The 20,122-nt window shown below is 49.5% G+C and overlaps 1 protein-coding gene across 2 annotated transcripts in view; it reads left to right on the forward strand.

The window, feature by feature from the left end:
* Positions 1-20,122, forward strand: part of coq8aa (coenzyme Q8A, genome duplicate a) — a 48,318-nt gene that overhangs the window by 8,113 nt on the left and 20,083 nt on the right. For both annotated transcript variants that reach the window (XM_052024598.1, XM_052024599.1), the window contains exons 3-5: positions 796-1,128; positions 8,132-8,198; positions 14,460-14,534. In XM_052024598.1, coding sequence (XP_051880558.1) covers positions 796-1,128; positions 8,132-8,198; positions 14,460-14,534 — 475 coding nt within the window. The remainder of the gene's footprint in view (positions 1-795; positions 1,129-8,131; positions 8,199-14,459; positions 14,535-20,122) is intronic.

The raw sequence follows: 20,122 nt of genomic DNA on the forward strand, positions 1-20,122 counted from the left end.
CCGAGTAGGATAAGATGGACACTTGACCTCACATTCTACCTTGTTATGGCCTTGCAGCTTGTTGTCTGCCTGCACTGCACTTTCTTAGTAACTATAACACTATATTCTGCATTCTGTTCTTGCTTTTCCCTTGTACTACCTCGATACATCTGTATGGACGGCATGCACAACAAAGTTTTTTTTTACTGTACCTGCGTATGTGTGACATTAATAAACCAATTTACCTTTTACTGCCCTCCTCTAATTGTCCCTTGAGAAGGTGGGGGTGAGCCCCCCACCCCCCTCTTGAAGAACCGCTGTAGTCCGCCTGGTGAAGCTGCTCCCCTTGTGTGGTTGGGGAGGGGGAGTTCCAGGATTTAGACCCGGTGACAATAAAGGATCAGCAGTATATTTTCCAGGATGGTGTGGGACTGGGAGGGGAACCTTCAGGTGGTGGTGGTCCCGTCCACCGTCTGTTCTTGTCCTTCCAGCGGTGGAGGTTGTGGGTTTGGGCCGAGCGACTGTGGTGTATTTTGTAGCTGGTACACGGTGTGCGCCGGCGGTGGAGGGAATGAATGCTTGGGAGTGTTGATAAGGAGCCAGTCATTCTTCTGCTTTGTCTTGAATGACGTTGGAGCTGAACAAGTCCAAGCAAGTGGGGAGTTTTCCATCATGGATGATCTCTCGATTACTGCCAGCTGCTGGGGTAAAGCTGTAGCCATGTTGTGTCAAGTGTGTATTTTCCACGGGCACTGGCTGGCCCTAAGTTCCTCCCTGAAGTTGGCCATTAACTTGCTGACGTGATCTCTATTCCAGGACATTGGGCCACAGCGGGAAAACTTCACGGAAACACAGGAGGATTCCTCCTCCAAGTTGGACCTGTCCAGCGAGACGTCGGACTCGAAGACACCGGACTTGGCCGCGGATGCTCAGCAACGCCAGGCGATGGGTGACCCTGCAGCCTCTGACCTCTCCTCCCCTGGGAAGGAGGGTGGGCACTTTGGGCAGCCCAGCCGGCCTTTCTCATCCATGGCCCAGAGGCGGTTCTTCCACCAAGATCACCGCTCCGTCAGTGGGCTGACCGCAGAGGACATTGACAAGGCTCGGGAGGCCAAAGTGAGCCCAGCAGACAAGCCCTACAGGCAGATGGTAGGTTACCCTTCCCCTGTCTCCCCCCCCTCTTGCCCTCCCCACCATAGCCATTGCCACAGCGTCTGATAGAAGATTCTGGGTGCTGCTCACCAGTGCTGGATTGCCGTTTAAAGAAACATGATGCTTGCGTTCCATGGCTGCCTTTGGGATGACAGGGAGGGTGTAATTCTAGAGTTGGATGCTGCTATGACTCTGCACAGTCTGACCAGTGCAGCAGCTGCTACAGTATACCTCGCTTGCTGCGGTGACGTGTCTTGGCCTTTATCAGAGATGAGAGATACCGTGCAGTATGCTATCCATGTAGGAAGTGACTATTCTTTCCCCTGTGTGTGTGTGTGTGTGTGTGTAAAATAGGAAAACAAGTGTAGCACAGAACCAGACCCCACTGTCTACACCAACCCATTTGCGTTAATCCATTTAAAAAAAATTCTCCTCGTATTCAGAAGAACTGCCCCCTTATTCTACGATCCACCCACACACTAGGGGGAATTTACAGCGGCCAGTTAACCTACCAGCCTGCATGTCTTTGGGATACAGGAGCATATGGAAGAAGCCCACCTAGTCACAGAGAATGTGCAAGCTGTACACTGTACTGGGGATCTGGCACTGTGAGGCAGCATTTCCACTAGCTGTGCCATGTTTTGTGTGTGTGTGTGTGTGTGTTGCTTGGGTTTGCTTCTGTGTATGAGGTATTGCTTGTGTTTGCGTGTATGTAGGGGACATTGTTGTGGTTTGCGTGTGTGTGTAGGCGGTGTTGCTCAGGTTTATGTGCACATGTAAGGGGTATTACCTGGGTTTGCGCGCGCGGGAGTCATAGAGTTGTACACCACAGAAACAGGCCCTTCGGCCCAACTTGTCCATGCTGACCAAGATGCCCATCTAAGCTAGTGCCATTTGCCTGTGTTTGTCCCATATCCCTCCAAACTTCTATCCAAATGCCTTTGAAATGTTGTTAATGTACCTGCCTCAACCACTACCTCTGGCAGCTCGTTCCACATACGGATCACCCTCTGGGTGGAAAAAAGTGCCCCTCCGGTTCCTATTAAATCTTTCCCCTCTCTCCTTAAACCTGTGCCCTCTAGTTCTTAATTCCTCAACCTTGGGAAAAAGACTGTGTGCATTCACCCTATCCATGTCCCTCATGGTTTTATACACCTCTATAAGGTTTCACCCTTCATTCTCCTATGTTCCGATGAATAAACTCCTAGCCTGCCCAACCTCTCTATAATGCAGTCCCTCAGGCCCCAGCAACGTGCTTGTAAATCTTTTATCGCTCGATTGAAGGAATTGTCTGGTTTGTGTGTGTGTGTGTTGAGGAGGGTGTCTCGGTTGGGGCTGAGATGATGGCTGCATATGTTTTGTGAGAAGGCAGGAACTTGTGAATGTTTAATGGCCCTGGCCAAATGGCATCCTTCCCTCTGCTCTGCATGTTTCCTGCTTATATAGTTCTTGCTTTGATCTGGTACTGTATAAATGTGTTGGCCTGGATTGGGCAGTGAGAGCAGACAGTCACTGACTCCCCTTCACCTCCTAGTATACTGCCTGTTACATGGGCCACAGACAAATGGGGAGCACTGCAAGCTGGTGTCTGCAGCCAAGACTGGTCACTTCACCCCAGGGGTGCGAGTTTGAATCCAGCTTTCCTGCTCTCCTTTTCTATCTCTGGCTGATTGGGAGTTGGCATGGGGTAGGATTCCGGGCAAGGTCTTTTGCACAGCCTTCAAAGATTTGAAGTTGTTTTTAACTTGTGAATAGCTGTCAGCTCCCCCTCTTCACAGGCTTGGGATGCAACTCCAGATTGGGAGGAGTTATTTTTGAGACTTCCACTGACTGAATGAGTCCAAACCCATCTTTATTTTGTGGAGTTGATTTGAATTCTACCAGCATTTCTGTGAAAGCTAGAGGGAGGGCAAGGATGATGTTTTCTTTATAGCAGAAGAGGTTGAGATTTAGTAAGTGTAATAAAAACAACACCCCTCATCACCTGGCTCCACCTATCTCTTGCTAACTCCACCCCTTGCCTCCACCTTTTTATATTGGCTATTTCCCCTTTATCTTTCAGTCCAGCCGAAACGTTGACTGTCTATTTCCCTCTGTAGATGTTGCCTGACACACTGAGTTCCTCCAGCATCTTGTGTGTCGCTAATAAAAATCACAGCAGGTTTTAACAGAGTAGATAAAGAAAAGCTGTCTCCTTTGACTCTCATTCAACAATAATTAGTGATGCGAAGACAGTAATGTAGTGACTTAATTTGATCTGAGAACCAGTTCATGTCGGAAATGTGGCTGTGAACTGAGTCCCCACACAGCAGAAGATGCCTGCAGCCCCACAGCAGCCGGCAAATCCATCCCACTGGTCTGTATGGGCTATACATAAGTCAGGCCTCGTAAGCTGCGGAGGACCTGTACTTCAAAAGAGAAGGTTTTTGCAGGTCTGTGGGCAAGAGGCAAGGAAATAAGATGGGCACACCAGAGAGCCAGTAGAGGCATCACGGGCCAAACAGCCTCACTTTGTGCTGTAATGTTCCCATACTAGTCCCAAACATAAGCCTTTCTGTCTGAGGTTGTGGATGGAGCTTGCAGCTGTCTGGGTTGCATGGACTGCAGATACTACGGCTGGAAAGGAGGTTGCTGGGGACAGGCCGTTGGATCCAGACCAGGATAAAGCAGCAGGGACCCAGCCAATGCGTCACTGACAACCTCGAGGACTGGGATGATTGAGATCACAGATGCTTGGTCTCTTATCACAGCAAGGTTGAGAGGAGACTTGATAGCTGTGTACAAGATCGTGATGGTTTAGACAGGGTAAACAGAGAGAAGCTGCACCTACTTAACTGGGGACACAGAACTAAAATCTGGGTCAAAAAGTACGAGGAGGATGTGAGACAAAACTTAAATCGGTTGTTTTAAAGTGGTTCAGACCAGGGTATCACTGCCAGGAGGGCTGATGGAGCAACATCAGTCAGGGCCTTCTGAAGACAATTGGATGGGCACTTGACGGAGAATGGTTTGCAAAGTAGTGGGATGTTACTGATGGGATTGCAGTTCAATGCACTGGTATTGACCTCATGGGTAGAATGGCCTCGTCCTGTGCAGAAATGGGGTCCATTGTTTCTAAGTCCTCAGCCATGTGAAACAACCAGAGGCGCTTGGTGTTCTGCAGAGGTCGGCTCAGGAGGACAGGACTGGGCTCTTTCAGGAAGTAGCCTTGGTGTCGCATCTGGGAAGGGCCTGGTACACCCAGCACCTCGGGACGGATCATTGTTGGTGGCTACTGGTGTAATGCAGGAAACACAGGAGACAGCTTGTGCAGATCAGAGTCGTGTGCACAGCAAGCTCCCAAGCACAGCAATGTGGGACTAGTATTGGGCAGGATATGGGGGAGAAGCCCTCCCCCTCACTCTTTCTCAGCATGGTTCCTTGGCCTGCTCTCCGTCTGCTGAAAAGAGCAGCTGGGGCTTCGGACTTGAGCTTCATCTGGCAGTTGGCACCCTCTGCACTGGAGCACTCCTAGTTCTGGAGGGTAGGACGTGCTTTCAGCCAGTAGACTCCTCTGGGAATGTTGTGCACTTGAGTCATGGTTACTGTTGGAGAGTGAGAGATCTATAATCAAAACATGAAGGGCTTTGAATGTGCAGTAACCTTAATCCAGCACATTGGGACTGCAGTTTGAGGCTGCTGCCTCACAGCTCCAGGAACTTCAGTCCCGACTGGTAGAGTTTGCACGTTCTCCCTGTGACCTTGTGGGTTTCCGCCTATGTCTCAAAGGCGTGCGGGTTGGTAGGCTAATTGGCCACTGTAAATTGCCTCTAGTGTGTAGGTGAGTGGCGGAATCTGGGAGGAGTTGACAGGTATGTGAGAGAGAATAAGTTGCAGGGGTATGGGGAAATAAAAAGGGAAATGGGATGGAAGGGATTGCTCTGCTGGGAGCTGACATTGACATCATGGACCAAGTGGCCCATGTTGTACTAAGTAATCCAAATGAGTCATTGGTAAAAGTAGGCATTGGCAAGTTGTTATGGCTAATCTGAAGTCGTTTTCTGTACTGTATCTGGAACTGAAGCAGTCCAGGATGGAAGGTCCAACTGTTCATGGAGAAAAGATGACATTAAGGATGAATTATAACTTTATGTCAACAGATGGGATTCTGTGGTAGATTCAGAAATGCATTGGAGGTTTGCCGTTTCACACCGTCCTCCCACATTTTCAGGAAGCCTGGCCGACAAAGTGCACAAGAACATAGGAACGCAAGAAAATAAGGAGCACGAGTAGGCCACTCAGCTAGTCAAGCCTGCCCGTCATCGAATACGATCGTAGTTGATCTGCCCCAGGCTTTAACTCCTCCTCTGCTGGTTCCCCATAGCTCTCAAATCCTTAATCTCTCAAAAACTTGTATAGTTCTCTACTTTAAGTACTTAGAAACATAGAAAACCTACAGCACAATTCAGGCCCTTCGGCCCACAAAGCTGTGCCGAACATGTCCCTACCTTAGAAATTACTAGGCTTACCCATAGCCCTCTATTCTTCTAAGCTCCATGTACCTATCCAAAAGTCTCTTAAACAACCCTATCGTATCTGCCTCCACCACCGTTGCCGGCAGCCCATTCCATGCACTCACCACTCTGAGTAAAAAACTTACCCCTGACATCTCCTCTGTACCTACTCCCCAGCATCTTAAACCTGTGTCCTCTTGTGGCAACCATTTAAGCCCTGGGAAAAAGCCTCTGACTATCCACACGATCATTGCTTCTTATCATCTTATACACCTCTATCAGGTTACCTCTCATCCTCTGTCGCTCCAAGGAGAAAAGGCTGAGTTCACTCAACCTGTTTTCCTAAGGCATGCTTCCCAATCCAGGCAACTTCTAATGATCCAGCCTCCACAATCTCTGGGGCAGAGAGTTCCAGAGATCACCACCCTCTGAGAGAAGACATTTCTATGTACCTCAGTTTTAAATGACTGGTCCCTTATCTTGAAGCTGTCCCCCTTGTTCAAGACTGTCCCATTAGTGGAAACATCTCAACATCTGTTCTGCCGTGTCCCCTTAGTATCTTATATTTTTCAGTCAGATCACCCTTTGTTCTTCTAAGCTCCACAGAATACAGACCCAAGCTGTTTAGACTTCCTTGAGAGGACAATCCCCTCATCCTGGGAATTAGCCTGGAGGGTTTTCTTTTAGACTGCCTCCATATTCTTTCCTAGGTATTGTCACATCTAGTGTTGGAGCCTCGACAACCAGGTTGTGCACAGCAAGCTCTCTCAAGCACCAGTTTGATTATTGGTTTAGTGGTATTGTTTCGGGGATCAGTATTGGCCTGGTCATTGGAGGGGATGGGGGGGATCTCCTGGTGCCCCTGACCCCTTGTCCTTCTATATCCCTCTAATGAGTGCAAAGGGTCCGTTTTGTTCAGTGTAGAGAAGGGGCAGGGAAATGCAGTGACGTTTCCTTGTGGTCTCGTGTATCCTCACTGGAGCACCTGATGGGGGCAAAATGGCAACTGCTTACGGAAACCTGCCTTCATATCGTGCCTCCTTGAACTGGCTTGTTTTGCAATGCCTGTGGCATGCATGTTTGGCCTGTACTTGTCAGAATCAGGTTTATTATCACTAATTTAGATGACATGAAATTTGTTTGCGGCAGCAGTACAGTGCAAAGACATAAAATTACTATAAGTTACAAAAATAAACAGTGCAAAATAAAAAGAATAATGAGGTAGTGTTCATGGACCGTTCAGAAATCTGACGGTGGAGGGGAAGAAGCTGTTTCTGAATCGTTGAGTGTGGGCCTTCAGGCTCCTGTACCTCCTCCCTGATGGTAGTAACAAGAAGAGGGCACGTCCCGGATGGTGAGGGTCCTCAGAGATGGATGCCACTGTCTTGAGGTACCACCTCCTGAAGATGTTCTCAGTGGTGGGGAGGGTTGTGCCCGTGATGGAGCTGGCTGAGTCTACAACCCACTGCAGCCTCTTGCGATCCTGTGCATTGGAGCCTCCATACCAGGCTGTGGTGCAACCAGTTAGAATGTGTGAATCTCATTCACTGGTCTTGGTGTGCTTGGTACGTTCCTGATGTCTGTCCAAGTTGGTAAAGGTGCAGTAATCCAGGAAGGTTGTGTCTTTAGGCCATTGTGCTGAACCTTGGGGAATGGGAGCATACTGGGTTTGGCACTGATCTCCCTCAATCCCAGAAGTGCTTGTAGCTTTAGGTCTGGGCTGTGACCCAACGGGGGACTGTGCTAACTGAGCCCAACTCCACACATTGGGGTACATCTCCAACGATCCTGACCACCGGCGCTGTCTGTGTGGAGTTTGTACATTCTCCCTGTGTCTGCGTGGGTTTGCTCTGGGTGCTCCGGTTTCCTCCCACATTCCAGAGACATGCTCATGGGTTAATTAGCTGCTGTAAATTGTTCCCAGTGTTGGGAGGGTGGTGAGAGGGAGTAGATGATAGGGAAACAAGTGGGGGAATGGGTGTTCTCTGAGAGCCAGCATAGACCTGATGGGCCTAATAGCCTCTTGTGTTGTAAGAATATGTGAAATCCAGGCCAATGCTCCTGGTACAGTGTGTGCAAGACTACCAGAGGTGCAGCATTTTGGATGAGTTGGGTGAACATAAGAAGTTGCATGGCTCTCTTCAAGCAAGAATGAGGGTATTCTCCCCTTTGTATCTCAACCACTGCCCAAAACCAGCTGGTCATCATTACGTTGCTGTGAGTGGGATCTTGCTGTGCACATTAGAAACCCAGATTCAGCATCTGCACTCCCTTGGATCTCAACCCGAAACGTCGACAATTCCTTTCCTCCCACAGATGCTGCTCGACCTGCTGAGTTCCTCCGGTGGATTGCTTGCTGTGCTGTGCACAAATTGACTGCTTTGTTACACACACTGCAGCAGTGCCTCGTCTTTGCTGGCTGACGTGCTGATTGTGGAAGGGTCTAATGAAATCGGAGCCAACCCACCCCTCCTACCTCCACTCACGGTCTGTTTTGTTTTCCCCAGTTGAGTGAGCGGGCTCGGGAGCGGAAGGTTCCATCCACAAGGATCGGTCGGCTGGCCAGTTTTGGAGGTAAGTGCTTTCTGTTCCTTTCGGCGTGTTTCTTTATCTGGTGTGTTGTACTTTTTTTTTGTTGTTCTAGCCCACTGCCAGTCAAAGAAGTCCCTGTGGTCAGTCAAAGAGTTTAGTTGTTGTTGGGCCAAGGGAGCCTGTAGAATGGCAGGCACTTGTAAAGTTCTGGATCTGGCCCAGAATTAAAATAGAATGAAATCCCTGGCCTTTGCTTTTTATCTTTTACACTTAGTGTTATTGAGTCATACATAGAACAGTACAGCACAATACAGGCCCTTTGGTCCACAATGTTGTGCCGACTTTTAAACCTCGCCTAAGACTATCTAACCCCTTCCTCCCACATATTCCTCTATTTTAAATTCCTCTATATGCTTATCTAGTAATCTCTTGAATTTGACCAATGTACCTGCCTCCACCACCGCCCAAGGTAGCACATTCCATGCCCCAACCACTCTCTGGGTAACAAACTTTCCTCTGATATCTCCCTTGAACTTCCCACCCATTACTTTAAAGCCATGCCCTCTTGTATTGAGCATTGGTGCCCTGGGAAAGAGGTACTGGCTGTCCACTCTATCTATTCCTCTTAATATTTTGTACACCTCTATCATGTCTCCTCTCATCCTCCTCCTCTCCAAAGAGTAAAGCCCAAGCTCCCTTAGTCTCTCCTCATAATGCATACTCTCTAAACCAGGCAGCGTCCTGGTAAATCTCCTCTGCACCCTTTCCAATGCTTCCACATCCTTCCTATAATGAGGTGACCAGAACTGGACACAGTACTCCAAGTGTGGTCTAACCAGAGTTTTATAGAGCTGCATCGTTACCTTGTGGCTCTTAAACTTGATTCCTCGACTTATTAATGCTAACATCCCATAAGCTTTCCTAACTACCCTATCCACCTGTGAGGCAACTTTCAGGGATCTGTGGATCAGTATAAAAATGGGCCCTTCTGCCCACTGTGTCTATGCCCACCATCTATGCTAATCTATTTTTCAGTCTGTCTCCTATGCCTTGGGAATACTAATACTTGTCTAAATATTTCTTAAATCTTGTGAGGGTCTCTGCCTCCACCACGCCCTCAGGCAGGGTGTACCAGATCCCAACACCCTCTGGTGGAAAAAGTTCTTCCTTGGATCCCTTCTAAACCTCTTGTACCCCTGCTCTGGGTAACAATTTCTCACTACCTACCCTATCTGTGCCTCTCATAATTACGTGTACACCTCTATCGGGTCCCTCCTTAGCCTCTTCCGCTGCAATGAAACGAACCCAGCCTGTTCATTCTCTCCTCCACAATTGAAACATGCCATCTCGGGCAGTGTCCTCATGGATCTCCCCTGCATCCTCTCCACTGTAATCGCGTCCTTCTTAAGGGTTACAAACCAGAACCGCATGCAGTACTCCAGCTGGGTTCAAGCTGTACCAAAACCTCTCTACTCTTGTATTGCATGCCCTGGTTAATGAAGGCATGTATCCCACATATTATGTTATTGAAATTGACCTGGCCCCCAATTCAGGACCTTAATTTCCAGACCGTCCTTGCCCCTTTCCTTAACAATCCTGAAACTTCCAGATATTTTCGCTATCTTCAAAGTGCTTTCCTATTGACAGTCCAACCACTTGCCCATCTACATTCCCTGGATCTAGTGCTGCCCATTCTCCAGCAGGGCTGTCTATGTACTGCCCCAAAAGGCTCAAATTCCACCCCCTCTAATCTTTTCACACTAAGGCGATCCCAGTGAATATCGGGCAACAACTTGAAATTGCCTACTACTACAGCCTTATTATTCTTGCACCTTGCTGTGATTTAGTCATAGAGCAATAGAGCACGGATACAGGCCCTTTGGCCCAACCAGTTCATGCCTACCCTGGTGTTCATCCAATATCCTGCGTTTGGCCCATATCCCTCTAAGCCCTGTCCCTCCATGTACCTATCCAAGTGCTTCTTAAATGATACTATTGTACCTGCCTCAACCACTTCCTCTGGCAGCTCATTCCATATATTAACCACCCTCTACATGAAAAAGTTGCTCCTTGGGTCCCTTTTAAATCTTTCCCCTCTCACCCTAAACCTGTGCCCCCTAGTTTTGGACTCCCCTACCCTGGGGAAAAGACTGTTACCGTCCGCCTTATCGATGCCTCTCATAATTTTAAACACTTCTGTAAGGTCACCCCTCATTCTCCTACTTTCCAAGGAATAAAGACCCAGCCTGGCCAACTTCTCCCTATAACTCAGGCTCTCTGGTCCTGGCAACATCCTCGTAAATCTTCTCTGCACTCTTTCCAGTTTAACCACGTCCTTCCTATAACAGTGACCAAAACTGTCCACAGTGCTCCAAGTGTGGCCTCACCAACGACTGTTACATCTGTAACATAATGTTCCAACTCCTATACTCACTCCCCTGACTGATGAGCCTGATATGTCGACATATCTGCTCCATCTCCCACTGACTGTTAGGAGATCTGTAGGGCAAAGTGTTTTTTTTTTGTTTCCAAGGTCCATGGCCTCATTTTAAAGAGCCTTCTAGGGTATACTTCCTCAGTACCACTATATTTCTTACTGAATATTGCAATGCACCCTCCACTTTTATATTTCTCCAGTCATGCTTGAATGTTGGTTCCATGCCCCAAGGATGTTGGGTTGCCAGTCCTGCCCTCCTTCCAACCATGTCTCTGTGATAGCAACAATATCATATTTCAACTGTAAGTGAAAATTTAAAAAAAAAACTGCAGATGCTGGAAACTTGAAATTAAAACAGACTGCGTCAGGAGGTGAGTGGGTCAGAGGGCAGTGTGGCCCTTTGGTGTGGTTCTGCCCGCTTGGAAGAGCTGTTCATGTAATCACAGACCACCTTGCCCCTGCTAATTTTTCAAGTATTTATCCCTTTCGTAGAGTCGCAGAGCCATACAACACGGAAACAGGCCCTTCAGCCCAACTTGTCCATGCCAACCAAGGTGCTTAACTGAGCTAGTACCATTTGCCTGCATTTGGCCCATATCCCTCTAAACCTCTTCTATCCATGTACCTGTCCAAGTGTCTTCACTTCCATCAAAAGTTATTACTAAGTCACTCACTGCCTTTTCAGGCAACATATGCTAGATGGTAACCACTTGATGCCTTTCAGAACCACAAGGAAGCAATGTCTACTCTGGTCCTATAACTAATCACTCTCTTCTGGTGACCTGCCTCATTGCCCTGAAAGCAGTTTCTCCTTGTTCCTTTTAAAACCACCCGTTGGTTAGAGCTCCTCTGTCAGATCTCTTCCGGGCATTTGGCAGCTGTTTCGAGGGAGGAATTGTGCAATTTGGGGAGGCGTAAGCCAAGGAAACGCGAGGTATGGAAGTGAACGTTGTCTCTCAGCTGCTGCTAGCAGGGAGAGTGGAGGCATTCTTGAGAAGGGCGTGAGTTGGTCGACTGAGCAAGTTCAGGCCCAGCGTCTTCAAACCTGCTCTGAATTGGACGCCACCCACTGCAGTCTCTACTATCGTAACCTTGGTTACAGTGTACCGTTGTCATTTGGGGTTATCATCAGTGGGGAATTAATAACGTCAGATCTAAGTGTCGCCGGCAATGCCAGCATTATTACCCATCCCTTGCCCTTGAGAAGATGGGGGTGAGCAGCCATCTCGAACTGCTGCAGTCCTCCTGGTGAAGGTGCTGTTGGGGAGGGAGTTCCAGGATTTGGACCCAGTGACAATGAAGGAACGGCGATAGGTTTCCAAGTCGGGATGGTGTGGGACTGGGAGGGGAACCTGCGGGTGGTGGTGTTCCCCTGCACCCGCTGCCCCTTGTCCTCGGTGGTAGAGGTGACGGGTTTGGGAGGTGCTGTCGGAGTAGCCTGGGCGAGTGACCGCAGTGCGTTTTCTGGATGGTTCCCACTGCAGTCACTGTGGGCCGGTGGTGCAGGACTGTGCACTGATGGTGCATGTTCTAGAACCGACCTGAATAACCTTAACACTACCTCGGACTACATTTTCTCGCTCTCGCTCTATCTTGCAGTAGTGTCGTTAGGTTTGTTTTGTTGTTTAGTTTGTACTTGTGTAAATTATGTATAGTTTATGTTAATTTAAGTGTATGTTGACTTGTGCTTGTCCTCGTCTGGTAATGTACTGTGCTGCTGCATACCCCGTGTGTATATGCCTATGACAATAATGAACTTGAGGGCAGTGAATGGGGAGTCATTCAAGCAGTATGTTGTTGAGAGTTGCTGGAACTGTACTCATCCAGGCAGATGGGGAGTGTTCCACATCCTGCTCCTGATTGAACCTTGTTGATGGTGGAAGGGTTCGGGGTGTCAGGAGATGAGTCACTCACTGCAAGACACCCAGCTTCTGACCTACCCTTGTAGCCAGAGTATTTATGGTTGGCCCAGTTGAGTCGGTGGTAACCTTCCCCAGGATGTTGATTGTGAGGGACTTGGTGACTCTAATGTTATTGAATACCAGGGATGTATGGTCATACCCTCTAGTGTTGGAGGTGGTTGTGGCCTGGCACCTCTGTGGGGCAAGTGTTCCTTTCCTGAACCTCTCATTGGTAATGCTGCTTGCAGGTGCCCATTACTTCACTGTCTGAGGAATTGTGGGTGGATCTGAGGGACCGATTCATTCAGTACTTTTTCCAGTGGATTTTAAAGGAAAAGTTTATGTGTGGTGTGAACTACAGGGTCAGTTTACACCTCACCAAGCTGAGGAAAAGCCAGCTCTGCACGAATACAGAAGAAGCATTGCTGATATTGGTTGAGTAACACATCTGGAATTACTGCTGGGTGGGGAGCCACAGTGACAAATGGGAAGGGTGTCAGGAGGGCTGGGAATGGGTTCGGGTCTTTCGTACAGTTTTAATAACTACAGTAAGTATCCTCTCTGAGTTAAACCAGTAGAGGGACCTGTGAGGGGCATAATCCTTTTGTAAAAGGGGGGAAACGGGTTGCAGACTGCATCATGCTTCAGGTTGCTGTAAGGTCTGAAACTCCCCCATCTCTACTCGATCGGTTATCTCGGGCTGTAGGTTGGGTTGCTGGATGTCCATCTCAATCCAAGCATCGGAATCCATGGGTGCTTCTGTTGAGTTCTGTCCCACAGCAGTTCGCCGTCCTGACTGAATGCTGTATTCCACTTGCTCAGAACGCAGGGGGCTGCTGGCGGTAGGATGGAAGGGGGCAATTAAACCGCTTAACTTGAAATCAAGTGGTGAAAAAATGCACAGGGTTGTAAAGAGGTGCCTGTTAACAGTGAATATGGAATCAATTGTTTTTCTGTAGCCACTGACAACCAGTTCCGTCTCCACTTTGCCACTACGTGTGTGTGACCCCTTGTGGGACAACTTTATCTTTGTTTTGTGTCTGTGCTACACTGTCTTTTTTTCTCAGCTTCTGTTTTATGTTTACTCTGTAGATAAATCTGACCCAGTAGTTTAGTCTGTACACACTCAGCCAGTGAGATTATTATTGACTTTCACGAGCTTCCCACATGCCTGCCCTGCGAGAGGTGTGTGTGCAGATTAGTGGGGGTGGACCTGGTGTCAGGTGGGGAGATGACCTGTTCCAAATTTGCTTTGCTGGCCTGTTTGATTTGAGGATGAACCACCCCCCCCCAGCAGTGCATATCTTTCAAATGATTCATTAAAACACAGGCCCTCCTTGCTTCACCAGGAAGAGGTAATGTGATAAGGCTGGTCTTGATGGCCTGCTCCCCCTCTGTCCCCTTTCTCTCTCCTCCTGACCTACCCAGTTCCTCCTCCACACACATCCCCAGCCCTCGATCACCCTGTTTCTTACCCCCCCTCCCCTACTCCGACTGCCCATCACCCACACAGTGTCCCCTCCTCCCTTATTTGATTCCATGCTGCACCTTCCTCTCCCATCATCTGTAGCTCTTTGCCTCCACCTATCCCCTCCCAGCCTCTATGTCCACCCTTCCCTCCCCCCATCTGCCTACCACCCCTCCTCAGCTGGACCAACCAGCTCTTGCCCCATCATTTCCCCTCACCTCTCTGTACAGGCCGTCTCTCCTCTACTCTTCCAGTCCCAATGAAGGGTTTCTTTCCAAGACGTCGACTGTCCACTTCCCTCCACAGATGCTGCCTGACCCGCCGAGTTCCTCCAGCAGTCCTGATGGGAAGTGCTCTGGTGTTGGCTAATACCTTGATGAGACACCAAGGGGGAGCTGCTGCTGTAGGTTCCCCAATTACCTCGCACCCAGGGCAGGATGATGGTGATGAAGGTGGGCTACTTTGCTGTGTACTCATTCTCACTTCTCCCCGAACAGGTTTGGCTGTCGGTCTTGGGATCGGAGCCCTGGCGGAGGTTGCCAAGAAGAGCTGGAAGCCTGAAGAGCGAGAGGGTAAGTGGGAGCGGAGAGGGAGGAAAGGAATTAGGGCCATTCTGTACGTTTGTGGCCTCTTCTATAGGGGTATTCCCAAAACACCTTGCCAGACGGTGAGTTCTTCAGAAATGTCGCTGTTGTAACTCGTGGAGTGGTACAGCACGGAAACAGACCCTTCGGTCCTCTGACTCTGTGCTGACCATTGACACCAATCCTACGCCAATCCCATTATATTCTCCCCACATTCCCATCAACTTCTCTCGATTCTACCGCCCAGCTACACGCTCTGGGGTAATTAGCCTCCTGACCTGCACACCTTTGGGATGTGGGAGGAAACCGGAGCACCTGGGGGAGGGAAACCCACGTGGTCATGGGGAGAACGTGCAAACTCCACACACGGACAGCGCCCGAGGTCAGAATCGAACCCGGGTCTCTGGAGCTGTAGCTCTACCAGCTGTGCCCTAAGAAGTGGTCCATTATTGCACAGTCAGATCCCTCATATGGCGAGGTGATAATGGTCAGGTTTTCGTGACATTGAGTGTGGACTGAATTTATTTTTGAGCGTGGGGTGTGAGGCTACACACCTGTTCTTCTGAGAAATAGTATGTTTATTCTGTCCTGTTCTGGAGAGTGAGCTTGGATTTCTGTGTTCAAACTTCTAGAATAGGTGTTGAACTCAGAGGCGTGAGAGCTGGTCTCTGATGACCCACACAAGGGAGGCTGTGCTCTTGTGACGGAGGGCCCGATGGTGTCTGTGGCCCTTCCTCACTTGCCAACGATCTTACTGGGCAGCTCGATCTTAACACAACTGGGCAAGGGCTTCTGGATAGAGGCTGCTTCCGTTGGTGGGGGAGCTGAGGCCTGGAGCTAGTGCTACCACAGACCAAGTGAACAGACAGCCTTGCAGGGGAAGGTGTTATAACAAGGAATATCTAACGGCGGGGTAAAGCCTGGCCTCTCAGAAGGGAATTGGGTAAGAAATAGGAAAGCTATTGCTGTCTCGGGATATGGTGTGGGGCAAGAATGTGAGAGTCCATGTAAAAGTTAAGATTAAAGAGCCAGAGGTACAAATGGATTGATTGCACACCTTTCCATGATACAGAGTCTTCCCAGGAATATGTCAGTATTTGTAGGGGCCCCTGGGAGTGTGTCGGTATTTACAACTTGTAGGGTCTCCCCAGCAGTGTGTCGTTGCTTATGGGGTCCTCCCGGGAGTGTTGGTGCTTACAGGGCCCCTCCCCCCAGGGTGTGTTCAGTTTTACTCTGCTGTGTGTGTTGGAGATTAAAGATATCAGGGTCACAAGAAATTCTGCAGATGCTGGAATCTGGAGCAATACACAGAGTGCTGGAGGAACTCAGCAGGTCAGGCAGCATCCATGGAGGGAAATAAACAGTCGACGTTTCGGGCCGAGACCCTTCATCAGGACTGGAGAGGAAGAGGGCAGAAGCCAGAATAAGAAAGTGGGGGGAGGGAGAGCAGCACACGCAGGCAGGGGACAGGTGAGTTCAGGTGAGAGGGGGAAGGTGTAGGTGGGTGGTGAAGAGGGGGGGAGGGGGAAGATGTAATGAGGTGAGAGGTAGAAGAGGCAAAGGGCTGAAGGAGGAGGAATCCGGTAGGAGAGGGCAGTGGACCATGGAATAAAAGGATGGAGGAGGGGAGGGGAGGAGATGGGCAGGTCATCAAGGTGGGGTACTTTTCTTGTATCAGAGTACTCTTTTTGAGGAAAGGAACACAGCTTCTGCCACTGTCCTCTGCCACACCACAGCACTTGCCCTGTTAGAAACATGGGAACTGGAAAATAGGGGCAGGAACAGGCCATTTGGCCCTTTGAGCCTACTTTTCTGTTTAACACAATCATGGCTGATAGGCCACTTTAGTACCCTGTTCTCATCTTCCACTACTACCCCTGGAATGGGTCACCAGGCAGTTTGGTGGACACATGAATATGGAGGAATATGGACGATTCGCAGGAGGAGGACATTGGCATCATGATTGGCACGACATCGTGGGCCGAATGGCCTGTCCATCACTGTACTGCTGTGTTCTCCCCATGACTCTTGAGCCCTTTGGCATTAACAACTATGTCTAACTAATTTTTGAATATTTTGAATGTCTCGGCCTCCACTGCTTCCTGTGGCGGTGAACTCCATCGGTTCACCGTGCTCTGGGTGAAGACATTTCTCCTGGTCTCACTTCTAAGTGACCCACTCCATAACCTGAGGCTGTGACCCCTGGTTCTGGACTCTCCTGCTATTAGGAACATCTCCCCATGTCAAGTCCATCTGATCTCCGAGATACCCTCTCATTCTTCTGTCCTCCGGTGAGTACAGGCCCAATCGACCCGATCCCTCTTTGTCCGTCTTACCATTCCAGGAATCAGTCCGGTAAACCCTCGCCCCACTCCCTCAACGGCCAGGTCGTCCTCCTCAAGTAGGGAGACCAAACCTGTGTGCAAAACCCCGAATGAGGTCTCACCAGGACCCTATACGGTTGCAGCAAGACATTCTTGCTTCTAGAACACAGAACAGTACAGCACAGGAACAGGCCCTTCGGCCCACTATGTCTGTGCCGAATGTGATCCCAAATTAAACTAAATCTCTTCTGCCTGTATGTGATCCATGTCCTTCCATTCCCTGTATATTAGTGTTCTATCTAAAAGCCCCTCAAGCGCCATTATCGCATCTGCTTCCACAACTACCCCTGGCAGCGTGTTCTGGACACCTACTACTCTGTGCTTGTGTGTGTCATCTAGAAAAAAAAAGGGGAAAAATCAGCACATCCTCTTTTGTCTTGCCCCCTCTCACCTTAAAGCTATGCCCTCTAGTATTCGACGTTGCTACCCTAAGAAAAAGGTTTTGGCTGTCTACCCTCTCTCTGCCTCTCATAATTTTATAAACCTCTATCAGGTATCCCCTCAGCCTTCGCCGCTCCAGAGAAAACAACCCAAGTTTGTCCAAACTCTGCTTGTAGCTCATACCCTCTAACCCAGGCAGCATCCCGGTAAACCTCTTCTGCACCCTCTCCAAAGCCCTTTCTGTAATGGGGCAACTAGTCACATCATCCTTCAGTGAAGGCTGACCTACCATTAGAAAGGTCTTTTGGTTGCCCTTCAACTGCCCCCACCACCACCCCCTCCACTATCCCCTCCTTTAAATCGCTTTGACTCCTGACTGGTGACTCCCCAGACTTTCTCCACCGACGTATTTCCGCCACACCAAAGTCGTTGTGATATGCTGCCCGAATAGGTGCAGATCAACCGATTATAGTTCCCCTCCTTCGCAAGTCATGCCCTGCCCTGCTGCACACAGGTGGGTCTGTCACATTTGGCCAACTGGAGTCGACTAGTGTGGGCATGTTGAGTCCTGTGGCTTCTATCTGGCTGAACCAATTCTGCCTTCTCCCACACCCATTTAGTGTGTACTGCTGTAGAGGCAGTGTCTGGAAAGGACACAGGACTGGATAATGTTCGAAGATCGTGTAGTCCGGCTCTGCACACAATGGAACTGTTTCCCTCCTGATCCCTGTAGGGCCCTCTGGATTTCCTGCAGCTTCTTGCATTATTTCTGAGGCAGTGTTTACCCAGAGCCAAGCGTGTCTGTGAGCTGTGAGACTATACGTACTTTGTGTACAGCATTTAAACTAACCTGCCTTGGGAAAGGATGTGCCTACATTCTTTACATTGTGACAGGTGGAAAGAGCGGTTTATCACTGCAGCTTGTAGGAACTTGTAGGCCAATGTCACCAACTGCAACCCAGGAAAGCTTAACTTGGGCTCAGAGCCACTCACTTCAAAACAGCAGTATCTGACTTGTGAAGGTGACCCAGAAATTAGATAGTGACAAATGGTTGTTTGTGTGTAGGGACCAGGTGCTGAGTTGTAGAGGAGCCATAGAGCACTACAGCACAGAACCAGACCCTTCGGCCCATCTAGTCCATGCCGGCCTGATCTTCTGCCTAGTCCCATCTACCTGCACCCAGACCATATCCCTCCAAACCCCTCCTGTCCATGTACCTATCCAAACTTCTTACATGTTACAATTGAACCCCCATCCACCACTTCCGCTGGCAGCTCGTTCCACACTCGCACCACCCTCTGAGTGAAGAAGTTTCCCCTCAGATTCCCCTTAAATATTTCGCCTTTCACCCTAAACCTATGACTTCTTGTTTTAGTCTCACCCAACCTGAGGGGAAAAAGCCTGCATGTGTTCACCCTATCTATACCCCTCATAATTTTGTATACCTCTATAAGATCTCCCCTCATTCTCCTGCACTCCAGAGAATAGTCCTAACCTATTCAACCTTTCCCTATAACTCAGGTCCTCAAGTCCCAGCAACATCCTTGCAAATTTTCTCTGCACTCTTTCAGGCATCTGTGTGATCACTGTACTGTGGAGGTCACTGTGTCATCTGTGTTAGCACCGCCCCTTCCCCCACCCTTCCCTGTTATGGTTCCATGGGCAGCACCTTTGTCCTTGATGACCAGTGTAACAGAAAAGCAGTGCCATACTTCCTTCAGGTGAACAGTCAAACCCAGTGCCTTGGGTAGAAGGGCGATCCCGTGCCACCATTTTGAAGAGGAGGGGGGGTCATTCCTAGGATCTCGGCCAATATTATCCCTCAGTGAGCATTTCCAGAAGACCTGAAAGGAGATGCGTTAGTGACCAGTATTGATCACAAGCCCATTGACTCCCACTACTAACCCAGCTACATGTCTTCCAGTTCTCCAATTTTGGGTAAACTGCTCCCCCTTTGCCCCTTTTCTCTCTCCACCTGGTCTACCCAGTTCCTCCTACACCCAGTCCTACCCACCCGACTTTCCCCTTCTCTGCCCGCTCTATCTGCCCATCACCCACACACACTCCTCCCACTAGTTCCACCCCCCACTGTTCCCACCTGCCCTCCCCACCTCCCTTATTTGCCTCCATGCTCCACCTTCCTGTCCTATCAGATACCATCAGCTGCAGCACCTCCAGCTCTCAGCTATCTCCACCCCTCCCTCCCACACCCTGCTCCACTTTCCAGATTGCCGTTTGTGGGATCTTGCAGTGTTCACACTGGCCTCAGATTTCCCAGCGTTATAACACAGAGTGGGAATGCTGGCTATAAAGTGCACTGAGATGTCACAGGAGGCTGGAGAAAAGGCACAAGGGTGAGTGATTGTCTGCCCTGGGGAGGACGTGCATCGTGCATTCATCTGGCCTGTGCTCTGTGCCCTGTGTAAATGTGTCACTTATAAGATGACTTCCTGTCATTTTGGGGTCTTCCTCCCACCCCGCCCCCCACCCTAAATGTTTTCTCCCTCTTTCCCCCTCCCCCACTGACTCCTTCCCCCAGTGTCCCTGTCCCCCGTCCTGTAAATGTTTTGAAAACCCGGTCCTGAGAGATCGATTGCACTCCGTTCCTGGGCTCTGGGCTGCCTGTGACCTTCAGCAACCTTGCAGCTTTGGCAGGCATTCTCCTTCTGGCCGTTCCTTGTAGTTTGATTGCTGTTTGAGCTCCACTCTCACTTGTTATTGTCCCCAGCTTTTTGGCACATTTTGTTCTCTCTCTCTAATTCTTTTTCTCTCTTTAATTCTCGCTCTCGCTCTCGCTCTCTCGCTCTCGC

The sequence above is a fragment of the Pristis pectinata genome, chromosome 10, assembly GCF_009764475.1.
Source record: "Pristis pectinata isolate sPriPec2 chromosome 10, sPriPec2.1.pri, whole genome shotgun sequence".
NCBI classification, from domain to species: Eukaryota; Metazoa; Chordata; class Chondrichthyes; order Rhinopristiformes; family Pristidae; genus Pristis; species Pristis pectinata.